The sequence below is a fragment of the Chiloscyllium plagiosum genome, chromosome 5 (genome assembly GCF_004010195.1).
Source record: "Chiloscyllium plagiosum isolate BGI_BamShark_2017 chromosome 5, ASM401019v2, whole genome shotgun sequence".
NCBI classification, from domain to species: Eukaryota; Metazoa; Chordata; class Chondrichthyes; order Orectolobiformes; family Hemiscylliidae; genus Chiloscyllium; species Chiloscyllium plagiosum.
Genome location: NC_057714.1, coordinates 63,003,160 through 63,022,806, shown reverse-complemented (window position 1 = coordinate 63,022,806; position 19,647 = coordinate 63,003,160). Strand labels below are relative to the sequence as shown.

Here is a 19,647-nt window from a genome sequence, read left to right as displayed (position 1 = left end):
CCATCTCAATGAACAATATATGAAATATAAATTCAACTGGAAGTTATACATTATTTTTAAATGTTTGATCGACCGATAAACTTATTTTAGAGATGTTTTGTAGTTAATCTTGGAATTCCCTCTTCCACAGCATTGTGTAGCTACCTACAGCAAATGGGCTGCAGCGATTCAAGAAGGCAACTCACCACCACCTTCTCAAAGGCAACCAGAAATGGACAATAAATATTGGCCCAGCCAATGACATTCTTATCCTATAAATACATTATTGCATTTGTAAAAATATATCATCTGCCGTGTGAACAAATGTTATTATAGCTATAACCATAGGAGAGAAAATGAAGAGACCAGTCATCTTAGCAAAACATGATGTTCTAACTTTGTGTGAGTGATAACTATCCTACCTATAATGTCCATTATGACATATAATTGTCAAGACTGAATGAGGGATGTTGTTAAGGTTTCCATCTGTTTGAAACTTTACATCTACAAAATGGCATGAACTGCTTAGGAGCTGCATTTGCACTTGCAGTTGGGAAGAAGGGTCACTGGATTCAAAATATTAATTCTGCTTTCTCCATACTTCCTGAGTTTCTCCAGCAATTTTGTTTTTGTTTCTGATCTGCAGCATCCATAATTCTTTGGTTTATTGAACAGGGAATTCTGGTCTGAGTAATATTTTCAGTCCTATGGAAGAGGATATTTCACAAATATCCCATCCTTAATGATGTGGGAGCCCAGAACATCAGAGTGAAAGATGACTCTGAAGCATTCACATCAATCTTCAGCCAGAAGTGCCAATTGAATGAACCATCTTGGCCTTCTCCAGTAGTCTTCAGCATCACATAAGATATTCTTAAACCAATTTGATTCACTCCATATGATTTAAAGAAACGGGCACTGGATGCTGCAAAAGCTATGTGCCCTGACAACTTTGCAGCAATGGTTTTGAAAATTTATGCTTCAGAATTTGCTGCACCCCTAGCCAAGCAATTTCAGTATAGCTAAAACGCTACCATCAACATGACAATGTGGATAATTGCCCAGGTATGTTGCCCTGCTTAGACAAAAAGGACAAATCCAAACTTGCCAACTTCTGCACCATCAGTCTACTTTCTGTCATCAGTAAATTGATGGAAGTTGTTATCAGTAGTGCTATCAAACAGTATTTGCTCACCAATAACCTGTTCACTGTTGCCCAGTTTGGGTTCTGCTAGGGCCACTCCGCTCTTGACATCAATACAATCTTAGTTCAAAAGTGGACAAAAGAGTTGAATTCCAGAGATGTGGTGTGATGTGCAGCCCTTGACATTGAGGCTATATTTGACGAAGTGTGCCATCAAGGAGTCCTGGCTAAACTGGAGTCAATGCAAATTGGGGGAAACTCTCCTCTAGTTGGAGTCATACAAAGGAAGATGGTTGTGTTTGTTGGAGGTAAATCATCTCAGTATCTGGACGCCTCTGTGGTTTATTAGGATGGTGTCCTGGGAGCAAAATTTTCAGTTGCTTTGTCAATGACCTGCAATCCGTCGTAAGGTCAAAAATGGGAATGTTTGTCAATGATTGCACAATTTTCACTATTCGTGATTCCTCAGATACTGAAGCAGTCCATGTCCAAATGCACCAATACCTGGACAGTATACAGGCTTGAGCTGAGTTGTGGCAAGTAATGTTTGTGTCACACAAATGGCAGGCAGTGATGACCTCCAATAAGAGATAATTTTAACTGTTGCCCCTTGACATTCAATGGAATTACCATCACTGAATCCCACACTGTCAACATCCTTGGGGTTTCTATTGACCAGAAACTCAGTTGGACTAGCATATGAATACAATGGCTACAAGCGCAAGTCACAGCAGCAAGTCACTAACATCCTGACTTCCCAGAGCCTGTTTACCATCTACATGCCACAAGTCAGGAATGTAATAGAATATTCACCACTTGTCTGGATGGGTACAGCTCTAACAACGATCAAGAAGCTTGACATTATATCAGGACAAAACAGCTCACTTGATTGTACCACATCGCATAAGCATTCCACTACTGAGGCTCAGTAGCAACAATCTTTTACCATCTACAAGATGCACTGCAAAAATTTGCCACAGATCCTTTAATAGCACTTTGCAATCTCATGACTACTTCTATCTCAAAGAACAAGGGCAGCAGATACATGGGAATGCTACCACCTGCAAGTTTCCTTCCAAGTCAGTCACCATCTGATATCACCATTCCTTCAGGGTTGTAGAGTGTTGGGTCAAAATCCTGGAGCTCCTTGCCTAACTAAATTGTGGGTCTATCTATAGTAAAGAGGCAGCAGTGGTTCAAGGCAGCAGCTCCTCACCACATTCTCAATGGTAGCTAAGAATACATAGTAAATGTTGGCCCAGCCAGCAATGCTCACATCCCATGAGAGAATTAAGAAAGAAAATGTCTGTGAAAGCTGGCTTCGTGCAACTCAGTTTTATTGAACGAGATTTGCCAAGAAATCCAGCCTGCATTGCTGTAGCCAATGTTGTTACACTGTCAGATGCCAAAATTGCTGTTTTATTTGAAGAACATCCTCATGTTCTTAATTGGAACAATAATGTACCTCTCGTAGATCCCATTACCCATCCCATAGCCTCTGTGCATTTGTCTGCATGGAAATTCTGAGGATCAATCATTCTGCGTTTGAACTGTATTTGTGCAGAGCCTCAGACACAACCTGATGTGGAAGGCCAATTTTTCCAGTGCAAGACAGTATTGCATTACAGATACATGGACAGCATGAGAGCATTCTGATAGCCACCTCTGCACAGAGCATCGTGCCAGTGCCCTTCTCTCATCTGCATGGCATTCCACGGAAGTCAAACGACTGGTTCTTCTGCATTTTCATCGCAGCACGAGGACATCTATGGCTGCAAGCTCCAAGGTAAGGAGTGGCTCCAGATTCACTGGAGGTTGATGCTGGTGCTGGGCTTCAAGATATATGTTTGTAGCAACCCTTCCTGCAGCTGACACAGGATTGCTACAGCTTCCATGTCTGAATCCACTGGGACAGTTCCAATGAGCCTGTGTGGGCAGTATCAGAAACAAAGCAGCTCTTCAGTAATGTGATCATTCAGCAGTCACAGTGCACACAAAAATTTAAACAGCATCCTCCAAACATGGGGACATGAAGGCCCCTGACAAGAGGATCAATGGGATGCCTCCACATGAATTTTATACATCATTGCCCTGATTCAGATATCTGTTGCATAACCCATTTGGTGCATGTAGAGAAACCAAAATGTATGTGTAGCTGCAATGATGAGAACTCCTCCCCCTACCCTAACCCTCATCTGCTATGAATGGATAAGTTGTGTGTTTGTGTGCAATAGACATTTTTTTTTGTGGTGTCCTTCTGGACCTTTCTGATGTGGAGTGTGATGCACCAAAATTATCATCCTGATCTCCTGAGTTGATTAGGCTAATTAAATTTCAGTTACCATAATCCTCCAAATAAAGAGGCAGTAAAAATTGTTTTGGTGGAGGAATACAGGGCTTTACTGGGGTTTTCCAAAGGACAGTGTGATAAACCAAACTGATCATCATTTGTTCCTATATTGATTAGACCAATGAAAAGTTAGCTACTATAACCACCCAGTCAAAATGAATTCTGTTTGCATCAATTTTTTAGTTCTACATTACTGTCCTATCACAGAATTGTGCGAAGTGCAGCAATAGTTTAGGGGAGCAAATGTCAAACTGAGAGCTAATTCCTGCTGCAATAGCCTGATTTTCTGCAATGGATCACTTGGCATTTCTTAAATTGGCCTATACTTTGCTTTGGCCATCATGGAGCATCACTGGATGCTGATCCCAATAAGTGATCCCTGACACCCATCTGACCAACAACGCTAATAGCTCTCATTTAATCTTAAAAAAAATCAACTCCAAAACTTTTGTCCAAAGGAACAAATCCAATCGTGTACGCAAGAAAGGCAGTATTGCAAATAGGATAATGGTGTGGGAGGTTTTGGTTTGAGCTGTGAAGTGAGGACCTCTTAGAACATAGAACATAGAAGAATACAGCGCAGTACAGGCCCTTGGGCCCTCGATGTTGCGCCGATCCAAGCCCACCTAAACTACACTAACCCACTATCCTCCATATACCTATCCAATGCCCTCTTAAATGCCCATAAAGAGGGAGAGTCCACCACTGTTACTGGCAGGGCATTCCATGAACTAACGACTCGCTGAGTGAAGAACCTACCCCTAACTTCAGTCCTATATCTACCCCCCCTTAATTTAAAGCTATGCCCCCTTGTAATACCCGACTCAATACGCGGGAAAAGGTTCATACTGTCGACCCTATCTAACCCCCTAATCATCTTGTACACCTCAATCAAGTCACCCCTAAACCTTCTTTTCTCTAGTGAAAACAGCCCCAAGTGCCTCAGTCTTTCCTCATACGATTTTCCTTCCATACCAGGCAACATCCTGGTAAACCTCCTCTGCACCCGTTCCAATGCCTCCACATCCTTCCTATAGTATGGCGACCAAAACTGCACACAATATTCCAGATGCGGCCGTACCAGAGTCTTATACAACTGCATCATGACCTCAGGACTCCGGAACTCAATTCCTCTACCAATTCCTCTTGTAAACTGATTTGCTACTTTGGCAACGAAAGTGAATCTTTCCACCATCAAGACATTGCTTGTGCCTCACAGTCATTGGTAGGATTGATTTTTAATGTTGAAAGATGTGATCAAGAATTACTTTGGTCAGGAATTTTATTCAGTACAAGAGGTCAATGAGTGAGGTCCACACCCAGTATTTTCATTATATATCTGGCTCTCTTTGAAACCTCTTTTTGAAATCTGGATATTTGCTTTTTGTTAAGTAAGTTCGCTTAATGAATTTAAACGTAAACTGATGTGAGATGCAGACGCATTGAAGACATGTGAAACACTATCGGATACGTTCTCGATCTAGCAGCAATTAATATTAGTCATTTTCCATTTTCAGAAATTAATAGAATATTTGTGTTTTCTGACGTGGTTCTAATTTGTGGGGAGAAGGTGAGAGAGTAAGTGTGTCTGTCAACAGTCAGTACCCCTTGTAACATGACCTCATCAAAATTGACTTACAATTTTTCTGTCTGGCATCTGCAATGGCCCACGGCAATCAAAATGTTTGGCAGTCATGGTAAGGGAGAGCTCGAAATGTGGTGATGATGATGGAAGGAGATTACTTTCTGGCATTAGGAAGTTACAGGGAAGGAGATGGATCCTGGGAGGCTTGTTTGAAGAAGGTGAAGAATCATTCGAACTCCTCTTGGAATACAAGCTGTTTGGGAGAAGATGTTTACCTGATGCAGCTGTGACTCCCTTTAGTTGCCAGAAAGCCTAAACCTAAAGTGTTAATTACAAATCAGTAACAACTTCTGAGGTGCAGAACCCTATTTGAATAGCATGATTGCTGATCCACCTCCTAGGTTGGTCAGTTGTTCCCAAGCACATGGCAGTGAAACCAGAGGTAGGCACACCTGTGGAAGGTTGGGGTCAAGTATAAACCCTAACACCTTGCTGCCAACACCCTTTCACTCCTCTCCTTGCAATGCCCATCCTGTGAAACAGCGCTCCCTTTTGTGGGAATCCGGTGAGTGTCCTCCTTGCACGCTTTCACAGGTTCCTTGTGGTGCTGATGAGCATAACAGCTGCTAGCCTCTGACTGGCTGTGTAAGCCTCGGGGTCTAGATTGTCCTTGATGGTCTCACCACTGCCTGAATTACATGGGGTTCACTGGCCCTTTCTGAAAAGAGGCAGCATTGGTCACTCATTGGCATGCCAACTGGCAAGCAGGATCCCCAAAACCTCAACAAATTCCACCCTTGGACTTATAGTAATCTGGCTTAGTGGTGCCCTAATCTGGTTTCCTTTCTTTGATAACTTTTTTTTCCCAGTCAGATAATCATTTTTCTTGTCACTGTGACTGAGACTTACCATTGGGATTGTGTCATACTGCACTTTCATACAGTGTATTAATCATTAAGTAATTAGCTGTACAAGTTTGATCATTAAACTTCAATACAAAATCCATTTATATTTTTAATTAAGACTTCTTGCCAGATTCATGTTGGTTGAGAATAAAATGTGGAGCCCCTGGCAATGAAATTACAAGGTGTCAATCTGAGTAGCTCTCAACTGACAAGTTCTTTTGAAAACTGAGGTTAATGGTGTTTTCTGAAGCATTGTTTCTCTTCAAGATGTTGCACTGGTGTGATTTGAAAAAAATCATTTTATGATAAAAATGATTTTACTTTCAAAGTTAAAGTGGTGTAAATATGTGAATGTTTTCTTGGGGAGTTTTGTAAATAAAAAAGGTTCATCATTTTGACAGCAACTGTTGTGGAACGTTTACCTTTTCTATTCTCGGAAGACTTACTGAGTCATATACATGTTAACCACAGTTTCCTGTTGTTTTAAACGTCTTTGTATTGACAGACAGCAAATTGCATTTTTCAATTAAGCACTTGCTTTGGGTACATTGTTCTTTAATGGATTGTTAGAAATTGTCTTCACATCTTTTGCTGTGTGAATCAACAGAAAATAATTAAAAAGGAAATAAGCAGCATTAAGTCAAGTCACCATAGTTTTGCCAGGCCATAGAGAGCTGCTGCTCTCACTGGAGGGTGATGACTAGTGGTGATTTAACCTGAAGGCCACCACACTTCAGGCAAGGGGAGGGTTTGAGAAGACGAGTCCTTCAGAGCCTCAGCCGATGCGCGAATTGAACCCATGCTGTCGGCACACACAGCTTTGCAAACTAAGCTTCCAGCCAATAAGCAGCATATAAGTAACATCACAACCTGTATTACTCATTGATGATATTCTCTGATAGGCTAAAACTGGAAATCCACTTGTAACCTAATTTATACAGGTTCAGGTTGATTGGTAAGTAGATTATGACTTAGTAATTAATTGCTATCAGGATTCTGCTGATCAAAATATATTGTCAATTACGCAGCATTTTGCATGTAAAAAATTTGATCTGGTTGCTGAACAACAACATAACTTTTAATGTTACAGAGGCAGAAAACGAGATAAGATCTTCCATAGGGAGTTTAGGGAGGTAGGTAGGAATGTGAAAAGCAGTACCTCCCAAGGTTGTAATCTCTGGATTACTTCCTATGTTTCATGCCAGTGAGGCTAGGAATTGAAAGACAGTACAGTAAAATATGTAGCTAACAAGCTGCTGGAGGACTTTAGCTATGTGGATCATTGGGATGTCTTCCGGGGCATGTGGGACCTGTACAAGAAGAACAGGTTGCATCTAAGTCGGAAAAGCACCAATATCCTGGCAGGGAGGTTCACTAGTGCAAGGGTGGGAAGGGTTTAAATTGGTATGGCAGAAGTTGGGCGTGGGAACTAGAGGAGTGGATCAGCAGGTAAAATGATGGAGGAGGAGTCAGAGATTAAGGACAGTAAGACTGAGAGAAAGAACAGACAGGGAAAGGTGACTGAACATGGCAGAACTGGCAGTCTGAAGTGTATTTGTTTTAATGTGAGGAATATGACAAGTAAGGCAGATAAATTTAGAGCTTAATTTAATATAGATAACTATGATGTTGTAGCTATTACAGAAACTTGATTGAGAGGGGGCCAACATTGGCAGCTGAACATTCCAGGATTTAGATGTTTCAAGTAAGATAGAGAGGGCTGGGGAGTTGGTCAACTCTGGAGAATATCACAGCTGTACTGTGGCTGGACACCTTGGAGAGATCATTCAGTGAGGCCAGGAATAAGAAGAGTGCAATTACTTTGATTGGATTGTACAACAGGTCTCCCAACAGCCAGATGATAATAAAGGGATAGATAAGTGGAGACATTATGGAAAATGTAAAAACAACATAGTTTTTTTGTGGCGTGAATTGAACCCATGCTGTCAGCACACACAGCTTTGCTATATTGACTGGGATGCCAGGATGTTGGATGGATGTGAATTTATTAGATAGCTCCAGTTCAGCTTTTTGAAGCAATATGTAAATAGCCCAACCAGGGAAGAGACTATACAAGACCTCATGATCATTTTGGGAACAGTGAACACAGTTCCATAAGTTTTAAGTTACTGGTAGATAAGGATATGAGTATGTTCCTCATTTTCTCCCATAAGGATAGCAGTAGTCCTTGAAAGAAGGCTAACTATGAAAATATTAGGCAGGAGCTGGCGAATGTGGATTGAGGATGGCTGTTTGACAATAAATCCACATTTGTCATGTGGGAATCTTTTAAAGGTCAGTTGGTACAAGTTCAGGACCGACGTGTGCCTGTGAAAATGAACCATAAGGAAGGCAATATTCAGGAACCTTGGATGACAAGAGAAAAAGGAGCAAGTGAGGACTGCAGATACTGGAGAGTCAGTCAAAATGTGTGGAGCTCCATAATTTTTGGCTCTGACAAGAGAAAAAGACAGACAGCCCTTGGAAGAGTACAAGAATAGCAAGAAAGAATTCAAACAAGGAATTAGGAGGACTCAAAGGGGCCATGAAATGTCTCTAGCAAACAAGGTTAAGAAAAATCTAAAAAGTGTTTTTATATATTTAAGGAGCAAAATAGTAGGTCCACTTGAGGACCAAGGAGAGTTTTTATGCGTGGACCTGCAGGGTGAGGTTGTCATCAAATTCTTAACATCAGTATTCACAAAGGAGAAGGGCATGGTGAGTCTTGGGAGGGATGTATTGAAATTCTAGGGCATGTCAGTATAAAATAGAGGAGGTGTTAGGTGCTTTGAAAACATTAAGGTAGACAACTGTTCTGGATGTGATGGGATCCATTGCAGAATGCTGAGGGAGGCAAGTCAGGAAATGGCTGGGACTTTGTATGAAATTTTTGTATCCTCTTTAGTCACAGCAGAGCGCTGGAGAATTCCTTTAAGAAAGGCAGCAGGGACAGCCCAGCAGGCCAGTAAGCCTTATATCAGTGGTCGTGAAATTATTGGAGAATATTCTTGTGGATAGGATTTACTCAAATTTGGAAAAATATGGACTTATTAGCAATAGGCAGTATGACTTTGCTCGGGGAAGGTCATGCCTCACAACTTTGACTGAATGTTTTTGAGAAAGTATCAAAGATTATTGATGAGGGCAGGGCGATAGATATTGCCTATATGGACTTAACAAGGCCTTTAACAAGATCACTCATGGTAGGCTGATATAAAATTGGCTTGGTAAAAGAAGGCAAAGAGTAATAGTGGAAGGGTGTTTTTCTGACTGGAAATCTGTGAGCAGTGGTGTTCCGCAAGGATCAGTGCTGGGACTGCTGTTACTTGTGTGCGCGTGTGTGTGTGTGCGCATATATATAGGTGATTTGGAGGAGAATGTAGGTGGCCTGATGACACAAAGTTTGGGAGGGCTGTGGATAATGAGGTGGATTGCTAGACGATACAGCTGGAGGTTGTAGCCTGGAGACTGGTGAAGAAATAGCAGATGGAATTTAATCTGGACAAATACAAGGTGATGCATCTTGGAAGATCTAATGCAGGAGCAAATTATATAGTAAATGACAGAACCCTTAGTAGCAGCAATGTATGGAAGGATCTAGGTATATAATTACATAGTTTACTGACAGTGGATAAGGTGGTCAGAAAGGCATAAGAATGCTTGGCATTCATTGTCTAGGCGTAGGTATGAAAATTGGCAAGGCATGTTGCAGCTGCATAGAATTTTCATTCACCCATGTTTCAAATATTAGAAATGTTCTGCTTGGCACACTACGAGAAGGATGTGCAGGCTTTGGAAAGGCTAAAGAAGTGGTATACCAGGATGTAGCCTCGTTTGGAGGATATTAGACATGTGGAGATATTGGACAAACTCTAAGGTTGGGGAGCGAACTGATAGAAGTTTACAATGTTCTGAGAAGCATGGATAGAATGGACAGTCAAAGTCTTTTTCCCGGCATAGAAATGTCATTTACGAGGGAACATAAGTTTAAGATAAAAGAGGGTAAGTTTAAAGGAGATTGAGAGGCAAGTATTTACACAAAGGTGTATTCACACAGAGTGCTTGGAATGTATTGCCAGAAGAAGGGGTGGAGGTAGATACAACAGCAACATTTAAGAAGCATCTTGACATATAGGTGAATAGGCAGAGACTAGAGGGATATGGACTGTGTAAAGGTGAAAGGTTTTTAGTTTAGACAGGCATCTCATGTTGGCTCAGGCTTGCTGGGCCGAAGGGCCTGTTGCTCTGCTGTAATGTTCTTTGTTCTTCTTTCACAAATTTATTGCTGTCTGCACATCCAGCTTAACCGTATTCAGAGTTTTATACATGTAGTCTATAAATACAGAGTCATAGAGATGTACAGCATAGAAGCAGGCCCTTTGATCCAACCCGTCCATGCCGACCAGATATGCCAACCCAATCTAGACCCACCTGCCAGCACCCGGCCCATATCCCTCCAAACGCTTCCTATTCATATACCCATCCAAATGCCTCTTAAATGTTGCAATTGTACCAGCTTCCACCACTTCCTCTGGCAGCTCATTCCATACACGTACCAATCTGTGTGAAAACGTTGCCCCGTAAGTCTCTTTTATATCTTTCCCCTCTCACCCATAACCTGTGCCCTCTAGTTCTGGACTCCCTCATCCTAGAGAAAAGACTTTGCCTACTTATCCTATCCATGTCCCTCATAATTTTGTAAACCTTTATAAGGTCACCCCTCAGCCTCCGACGCTCCAGGGAAAACAGCCCAAGCCTGTTCAGCCTCTCCCTGTAGCTCAAATCCTCTAACCTTGGCAACATCCTTGAAAGGGTTCAGAAAACATTTACAAGTTTCACAACATCTTTCCGATAGGAAGGAGACCAGAATTGCATGCAGTATTCCAACAGTGGCCTAACCAATGTCCTGTATAGCTGCAACATGACCTCCCTGTACTCAATACTATGACCAATAAACGAAAGCATACCAAACACCTTCTTCACTATCCTATCTACCTGCGACTCCACTTTCAAGGAGCTATGAACCTGTACTCCAAGGTCTATGTTCAGTAACATTCCCTAGGACCTTACCATTAAGTGTATAAGTCCTGCTAAGATTTGCTGTCCTGAAATGCAGCACCTCGCATTTATCTGAATTAAACTCCATCTGCCACTTCTTAGCCCATTGGCCCATCTGGTCAAGATCATGTTGTAACCTGAGGTATCTCTCTTCGCTGTCCACTACACCTCCAATTTTGGTGTCACCTGCAAACTTACTAACTGTGCCTCTTATGCTCGCATCCAAATCATTTATATAAATGACAAAAAGTAGAGGACCCAGCACTGATCCTTGTGGCACTCCATTGGTCACAGGCCTCCAGTCTGAAAAACAACCCTCCACCACCATCCTCTGTCTTTTACCTTTGAGCCAGTTCTGTATCCAAATGGTAGTTCCCCCTGTATTCCATGAGATCTAACCTTGCTAATCAGTCTCTCATGGGGAACCTTGTCAACCTTATTGAAGTCCATATCGATCACATCTACAACTCTGCACCTCATCAATCCTCTTTATTGAGTTTTTGAGGAAATAACAAAGTTTGTGAGACATCATTTCCCACACACAAAGCCATGTTGACTATCCCTAATCAGTCCTTGTCTTTCCAAATACATGTACATCTGATAGTGACTATAAAGGTCCAAAATCACATTTGGAGTGTGTTCCACGTATTGTTCTGCAGTCTGTTGAGCAATCCAATCTTGCCCCAGATGGTGCAGCAGCTACAAAACTAGCCTCCCATTACCCACAAAGGTTACAAAGAATAATCGGCATGTGCTGAAATGCTGCACATGTATTTAGGGGGCCTTAATCAGTCCTTCAGGTGTAGGGGGAGGATAACCGGCAAAGGGCAGGAACCTAGCTTCTTCACGGTAGCAAACGTTCAAATTAGCTCTCTATTTCAAGAAGAGGACATACTTCTTGAGCTTAGACTATTAAAAAAAATACAAATATGGACCTCTGAAATGGATATGCTTCTGTACTTTTAAAGAAGGATTTGTGATGATTAAATACAATTTTTCGAATCAGAAAGGGAAATAATGTGTGATTTTCATCATTCTTGATAAATATCCATGGTTTTCTGTCTCCTTACCTGCAGCTCTTCCTCCCACTACAAATCTTAACTGTATAAATCTTATGTGCAAAAGGAACAGGGAAAGACAATTCATCTAGCCTGACTAAAGGTTCAGACTGTGCTATGTAATATGCAATCCAATTTAGTATTATTTCAACCTCAAGCTTTATTCTGCAGCTCACCATTTGTTGCGGAGGAAACCCTCCATTTTGCTTTTACAGTGACAAAAACAGAAGTTGCTGGAAAAGCTCAGCAGGTATGGCAGCATCTGGATACTGCCAGACGTGCTGAGCTTTTCCAGCAACTTCTGTTTCTGATTTACAGCATCCGCAGTTTTTTTGGTTTACCTTGTAAAGTGTCTGCTTTTGCTGGTGTAGGAGGAAACTTATTCCAGCAGCTTCACACGGTTTCATGACTTTTCAATGGGCAGTTCAAATGTGGTAATGTAAGTTAGCAATAAATATTGGCAGAACTCAAGGTTTGTGTAAAGATTTGTAGTCATAGATGTGGATATGTTTGCCAAGCCGTGTAATTGATTTGTAGACGTCTTGTCACTGTCTAGGTGTCTAGCTAACCAACAGAATAAACAACAGATACATAGTCTAATTAAAACTTTACTTGAAACTTGAGTTGCAAATAACCAGTTACCTGCTCAGATATGTTTTATGAGCTGGACCTTACCTGAAGTAGTTTGGTCAACCACATTAAGGAGGATTGGCTGTTGTGTTCCAAGGGAGAGGATATTGTAATAAGGCAAAACTGTTGTGAGCATCAAACTGTTCTTAGATCACTAACCTGATGTCATAGGTCTGGGCTTCAGATTGGAAATAGCAAGTTTAACTCTTGGACTCGAGAAAAGATGGAGACAGAAAGAAGGAAATTGTAGGTTAATTAGTTTATAATCTATCATGGGGAAAATGCTGAAATCTAGTATTAAGCTGGTTGTAGCAGGGAGCTTTGAAAGTTTCAATGCAATCCCATGGAGTCAACTTGGTTTTACGAAAGGCATATCACATTTAACTAATTTGTTGGACTTCTTTGTAGAAGTGGTGGGGGACCTAGGTAAAGAAGAACCAATTGATGTGCTGTGCTTAGATTTTCAGAAGGCATTTGACAAGGTACAGCATTAAAGATTACTGCACAAAAGATGATTTCATGGTGCAGAGGGAATCCTCTTAACATGGATAAAGGTTGGTTTGCTAGGAGGGAACAGAGAGTAGATATAAATAGGTCATTTTCCGGTTGGCAAGGTGTTGCAAGTGCCATGCAAGATTGGCCTGTGCAAATTATTTTTAAATTTTCTGCTGATGTAAAGGTACGTTAGAAGGTCATAGAGTCATATAGATGTATAGCATGGAAACAGACTCCTTCGATCCAACTCATCCATGCCAACCAGATATCCTACATTAATCAAGTCCCATTTGCCAGCATTTGGTCCATATCCCTCTAAACTCTTTCTATTCATATACCCATCCAGTTGCCTTTTAAATGTTGTAGTTTTAGCAGCCTCTACCAGTTCCTCTGGCAGCTCCATACATGCATCACAATGTGTGTGACAAAGTTGCCCCTTAGGATCCTTTTAAATCTTTCCCTCCTCACTTTAAACCAATCCCCGCTAGTTTTGCACTCCCCTATCCTTGTCTACTTACCCTGTTCATGCTCCTCATTATTTTATAGACTTCTATAAAGTTATCCCTGAGCCTGAAGCTCCAGGGAAAACAGCCCTGGCCTAATCAGCCTCTCCCTGTAGCTCAAATCCTCCAACCCCAACAATGTCCTTGTAAATCTTTTGTGAACCCTTTCAAATTCAGCAAAATCTTTCCTATAGCAAGGAGACCAAAATTGAATACAGTGTTCCAAAAGTAGCCTAACCAATGTCCTACACAGCTGCAACATGACCTCCCAACTCCTATACTCAGTGATCTGATCAGTAAAAGTCAAGCATACCAAATGCCTTCTTTGCTATCTTATCTACCTGCTACTTCCACTTGCAAGGAACAATGAACCTTCACTCCTGGTAAGTTGTGAATAGGACAAAAGGAATCCATAAAATGATATTGATAGGTTACATATTTGGCAGATAGAGTATTATGTGGTTAGATGTAAACTTGTCGTCTTCGGCAGCAAGAATAGAAAAGCAGCAGACTGTTTCAATAGAAAGAGATTGTAGAACTCAGAGGAACGGTGATGTCCTGGCAACAATCACGAAAAGCTAATATGCAGGACCAATAAGTGATTAAGAAGGCAAATGAAATGTTGTTTATTGCAAGGTCAGTGGAATACAAAAGGAGAGATACTTCGCTACAGTTGTACAAATCATTTGTGAGACCACATCTGGAGTACTGTACACCGTTTTGGTTTTCTTATTTAATAAGGGATATTAATTGAAGCAATTGAGTGGAGGTTCACTTGACAGATACTTGGGATAGAGGAGTTATCATAAGAGGCTAGACTGCACAGGCCAGGCCAGGCCTGGTCTATGTCCATTTGCAAGAATTGGGATCTTCTCAAAACGTGTAAGATCCTGAGGGAAATTTGAGCTGATATAGGATGAAAAGATGTTTTCTTTTGAAGCAGAGGCTAGAACTGGGACACCTTTTAAACATAACTAGGTCTTCCATTTAAGTTAGGAATTAGTGTAAATGCTTTCCTCTTGGAGGATGGTGAGTCTTTGGGACTCTCTTACCTAGAGAACAGTGGAGGCAGGATCAGTGGCTATTTTTAAGGCAGAGGTATTTGCTTCTTGACAAATGTGGAATCCAAGAGCAGGAAGGGTGGGGTTTGGAATATGGACTTAAGATCACAATCCTATCAGCCATAATCTTATTGAATGATGGAATGGGCTAGAAGGGCTAAAGGTCTACTCCTAGTCCTAATTCATATGCTTTTATGTTTTTCTAAAACTGTGGGTAATTAACCCACAGTGCAGCTGCAAGATGAGGTCTTTGGGTTGCAGCTCCAAGGCGATAAAAGCTGACATGGACCTCTGACCAAGTTTTAACAGCCTTGCAACCCTCTTAAAAACCACTCACTTTTTTTTAATGAGGTGTATGAGACCTAATTTCTGCTACAAAAAGCTAGTGTAAAATCAGTTTCTTACCCCTTCTGCCCCATAATTGTCACTTGTGGTCATAGCAATTATACCAATTGTCAAGTCTTGAGTGTAGGGTGAGGCAATGGCCCAGTTGTATTGCTCGATTGTTAATCCAGAGACTCCAGAAATGGACTAGGGACTTGGGTTTCAATCCCATCATGGCAGATAGTGGAATTTGAATTCAATAGAAATCTGGAATTAAGAGTCTAATGATGACCGTGAATCCATTGTTAGAAAAAAAAGTTGCGTTCACTAATATCCTTTAGGGAAGGAAAGCACCAACTTTACCTCTTATGGCCTACATGTGACTCTGGGTCCATAGCAATGTGGTTGACTCTTAACGGAAAGGTTCTGACCCTGAAATGTTGACTCCCCTATTCCTCTGACGCTGCTTGACCTTCTGTGTTTTTTCCAGCTCCACACTTTATCGACTCCACCTCTTAACTGTCCTCTGGCCAATTAGGCGTTGGCAAGAATACTATGCTTGCCAATGATGCTCTAGTCCTATGAATGAATAAAATTAATTGGGATCAAGTGGGAAAATGTTTGGAAGGTATTGCTACTGTTGTAAGACAGTGGTACTGGTCTGGACTAGAGATTATCTGGAATAGAATTGAATAAAGTGACCTGATAAAAATAATTCCTGCACATTTAGAACCAACAGTTCTTGGCAAAGTCGCATGTGTTGTTGCTATATTTTGAAATAAGAAGGGACAGAACGGCGATGTTCAGATAGACTGTAGATCTTATTGATGCAAATTGGAATTGTGGAAACAGCAGCTCTGGTATAAAAATTGATGCTTCCCACCTAGGTATTGTAATAAAGAGATACTGTATTAACGTGGGATGCTGTAATCAGACCGGGAATGTAGGAGCATTGAGAGTTTATTCAATTTATATATTTTTTTCTCAGCAACGTTTTCAGGGATGTTGTTATACACTTTTGGAGCAGGTGGGACTTGAATCCAGGACTCCTAGCTTAAATGCAGAGACCTTACCACTGTGCCACAATAGCCCTTTTCTATTCACTTTTTATGCTTATTATTGACAGAAGTTTAGTAGGTTGCAAGTGTTTTTAAAGGCTGTAATGTGATTGCAGGAAACTACTTGTTCAGCACAACAGTCAAAGTTTCTTATAAGTTGTCTCCCACTCATGTGTTACATTTTATGATTCATCTGTCAGGGATGAATATGTACTTGTTTGGAGCTCACATCTGAGATTTTTGTAGCAGGCAGCTGTTTGCCATAAGTTGCAAGAGAGATTGTTACTTTTATTTCTATACCTTTTGGGTTTTAAATTGCACTGTGAGAGCATGTTGCTAAGTCTGTTTTCATGTAATTTGATCAGCAAATGCGGTACAGAATGAGTTTTAGTTGTAGAATATACAAAATAGTGTTAACTTAAGATTTTACCTGGCAGTTTCTTTTTTTGCAAATTTATTTTGGAAGTATCAACATTATGGTCATTGGTACCTTTTCTTTCAGTCAATGGGAGAAAGAAAAATACTTAAAGATTGTAGTGTCCATAGCAGTGTCAAGTGAGAAAGACAAAAGCAACATACTGAATTGTCAAAATAACAGATTTTGTTTTCATTTGTGGGATGTGGGTATCATTGGCTGGCCAGTATTTATTGCCCATCCCTAGTTACTCCTGAGAATGTGGTGGTGAGCTACCACCTTGAACAGTTGCAGTCCACCTGCTGTGGGTTGACCTACAATGCCATTAAGGAGGAAATTCCAGTGTGAGTGTGGAAATTTGCTATTGATTAAAATCTACATTTCATCTTGGAGAAGGTTTGCAAATGTCTATACCAATGATTTTGATCTGGGTACTGGAACAATTGTAATTTTAAGGTAATATTTTAGATGCCTCTACTGAGAAATGATAAAACCCTTCTCAATTAAAGGCTGCAGATTTAATTGATCGGAGTCCAGCAACCTCAGATGATTGAAGTCCACTGGCATCCGTATAGATAGATAGATTTCTTAAAACCATGTCTTTGAAGAAAAATATTTTATAGTCCTTAACGCAGTTAGGTTTTGTATGTTGGTGTTGAAAATTTGTGTATTTCATTCATGATCCCTTTCTTGACAGAATGGGGCACATTTTCCAAGTATGTGTCCACAATCTTGCAATACGAGTTAGCAGCAAATAAATAATCATTCCCATTGCATCTTCAGAAAGGTTAAGCGAATGTCTATATTTAATTGTTTTGTTTATCCTTATTACCAAAGCCTTATAAGAGATATATCATTTAGACTTTTATACAGTGCAGTATGCATACATTAAATCCCAACTGTTTATTTTCTCCAAAGGAATTTTCAGCAAGCTTGCAGTTCCCTATAGTGAGTTGAATAATTGCTAGTAATTATGCTTACCTGCAGCTTTTGTGTTGTTAATAAAGCTGTGCAGTTTATTGTTTTTTTTCTAAATACATAATATTACCAATCTGCAATGCCATCAAAACATATCTCAGGCTTCAGAAATGTTATTAATTTTAAAACTACATACATTATTTGTGGGATATTATTAACTATGTTCCATTGAGATTGTTAATGAATCTGTTACAGACTTTTGTTTCATTAAGGGCGGCACGGTGGCTCAGTGGTTAGCACTGGTGCTTCACAGCACCGGGGTCCCAGGTTCAATTCCTGCCTTGGGCAACTGTTTTTGTGGAGTTTGCACATTCTCCCCGTGTCTGCGTGGGTTTCCTCTGGCTGCTCCGGTTTCCTCCCACAGTCCAGATGTGCAGGCCAGGTGATTTGGCTATGCTAAATTGCCCATAGTGTCAGGTGCATTAGTCGGAGGGAAATGGGTCCGGGTGGGTTACTTTTCGGAGGGTCAGTGTGGACTGGTTGGGCTGAAGGGCCTATTTCCACACCGTAGGGAATCTAATCTAATCTAATATCACAAGTCATTCTACTGTAAGTTAAATTGCCTTATGTAAATTGTTTACTACAGCTTGTTTGCAACACATATAAACAGTGTTGGAACAATAACTGCAGCCACAGAGTGGCTTATCTAGTCAAATGGTTTTGTGCATTCCTGTGACAAGTATGGCTTGCACTGAATTTTGAGTATTTCCTCTAGTTTTGCCAAGCAACTTGCACATTAGATAAATCTTGCTCAGAGTTTGACCTAAGGGTAGTAAAAGTTTCACAAAATGGCAACTCTTAATTTGATGCAGCTTAACATTAAAGAAATTGTTGCAGTAGAGTCTGAATACTGGACTAAATATTGACCATAGCGCAGTGAAAATTTGGGCAATACTGCTTCTTTTGTGACTCAATAGTTAGTAACTTCAGGAAGTACACAAAGGGAGGGTCCCCTCTTTGAGGCTGAGCACTGTGCTTCATTGAAAAGCGCAAGCTGGTCACAAATAAGGAAGAGATTTAAGGGCTTGGTAATATTAAGGGAAGTATCAGCAGGAGGGGGAAAGCAAGTATGCTCCTCTATCAAGCCCTAACAAAATTAGGTTAGGAGCTGCTGCAACCATGTGGAAGGAACATCTAGAATACTGTACAGAACCCTTTCACATGTAGTTCATTTAATGTTTTTCAAGACCCCCAACAGCTCCTCCTTCTCAATATCAACATGTCTTAGAGTATTAACAAACACCTCTCTAAACCTACCATCATCCATGACTTTCTCCGAGATGAATACCAATGCAAAGTACTCTCTAAGGCCCTCACCCACTTTCTCTGGCTCCAGACATAAATTTCTACCTTTGTCCTTGGGTGGACCTCCCTTTCCATAGTTACTGTCTTACTCCTGATTTATGTATAAAATGCCGAAGGATACTCCTTAATCCTACTTGCTAAAGACATCTCGTGGTCCCGTTTCACCTCCTAATTTCTTTTTTTAAGTTCTTGTCTGCTTTCATCAAGGATCTTATTTGATTTCAATTTCCTTATATATGCTTCCTTTCTTTTCAACTAAACTTACAAAATTGCTTATCATCCAAGGTTCCCAAATCTTGCAGTCCTGATCTTTCATCCTCACAGAAAATGCTGGTCCTGAATTCTGTTCAGCTGGCTTTCAAAACACTCCCACATGTCAGATGTGGATTTATCTTCAAACGGCTGGTTCAAATCCTATTTTTCTAGTTATAATTAGCCTTCACCAACTTAGCACTTTCACCCGAGGACTAGTCTCATCCTTTTCTATAACTATGTGTAAACAATTTATTTGACTTGATCCCTTTAATTCTTTCTATTTTAGTGTTTTCTTTTGTTTGGTTTTGGGGTTTTAGGTAGAAACCTTGTGGGCAATTAACATAATCCAATGACCAAAAGAGAAAATGCTGGAAAATTTCAGCAGGTCTGGCAGTATCTGTTAGGAGAGAAAAGAGCTGACGTTTCGAGTCTAACTAACCCTTTGTCAAAGGGTCAATTAGACTCGAAACATCAGCTCTTTTCTCTCCTAACAGATGCTGCCAGACCTGTTGAGATTTTCCAGCATTTTCTCTTTTGGTTTCAG

General features: G+C 40.7%; 1 protein-coding gene across 1 annotated transcript in view; it reads left to right on the top strand.

Annotated features, from left to right (window-relative positions):
* Nucleotides 1–2,827: 2,827 nt before the first annotated feature.
* Nucleotides 2,828–19,647, top strand: part of LOC122550257 (complex I assembly factor TIMMDC1, mitochondrial-like) — a 56,417-nt gene continuing 39,597 nt past the window's right edge. Inside the window, 1 exon segment of the mRNA XM_043691010.1 lies at nucleotides 2,828–2,909. Within this exon segment, the coding sequence (XP_043546945.1) occupies nucleotides 2,828–2,909 (82 nt within the window).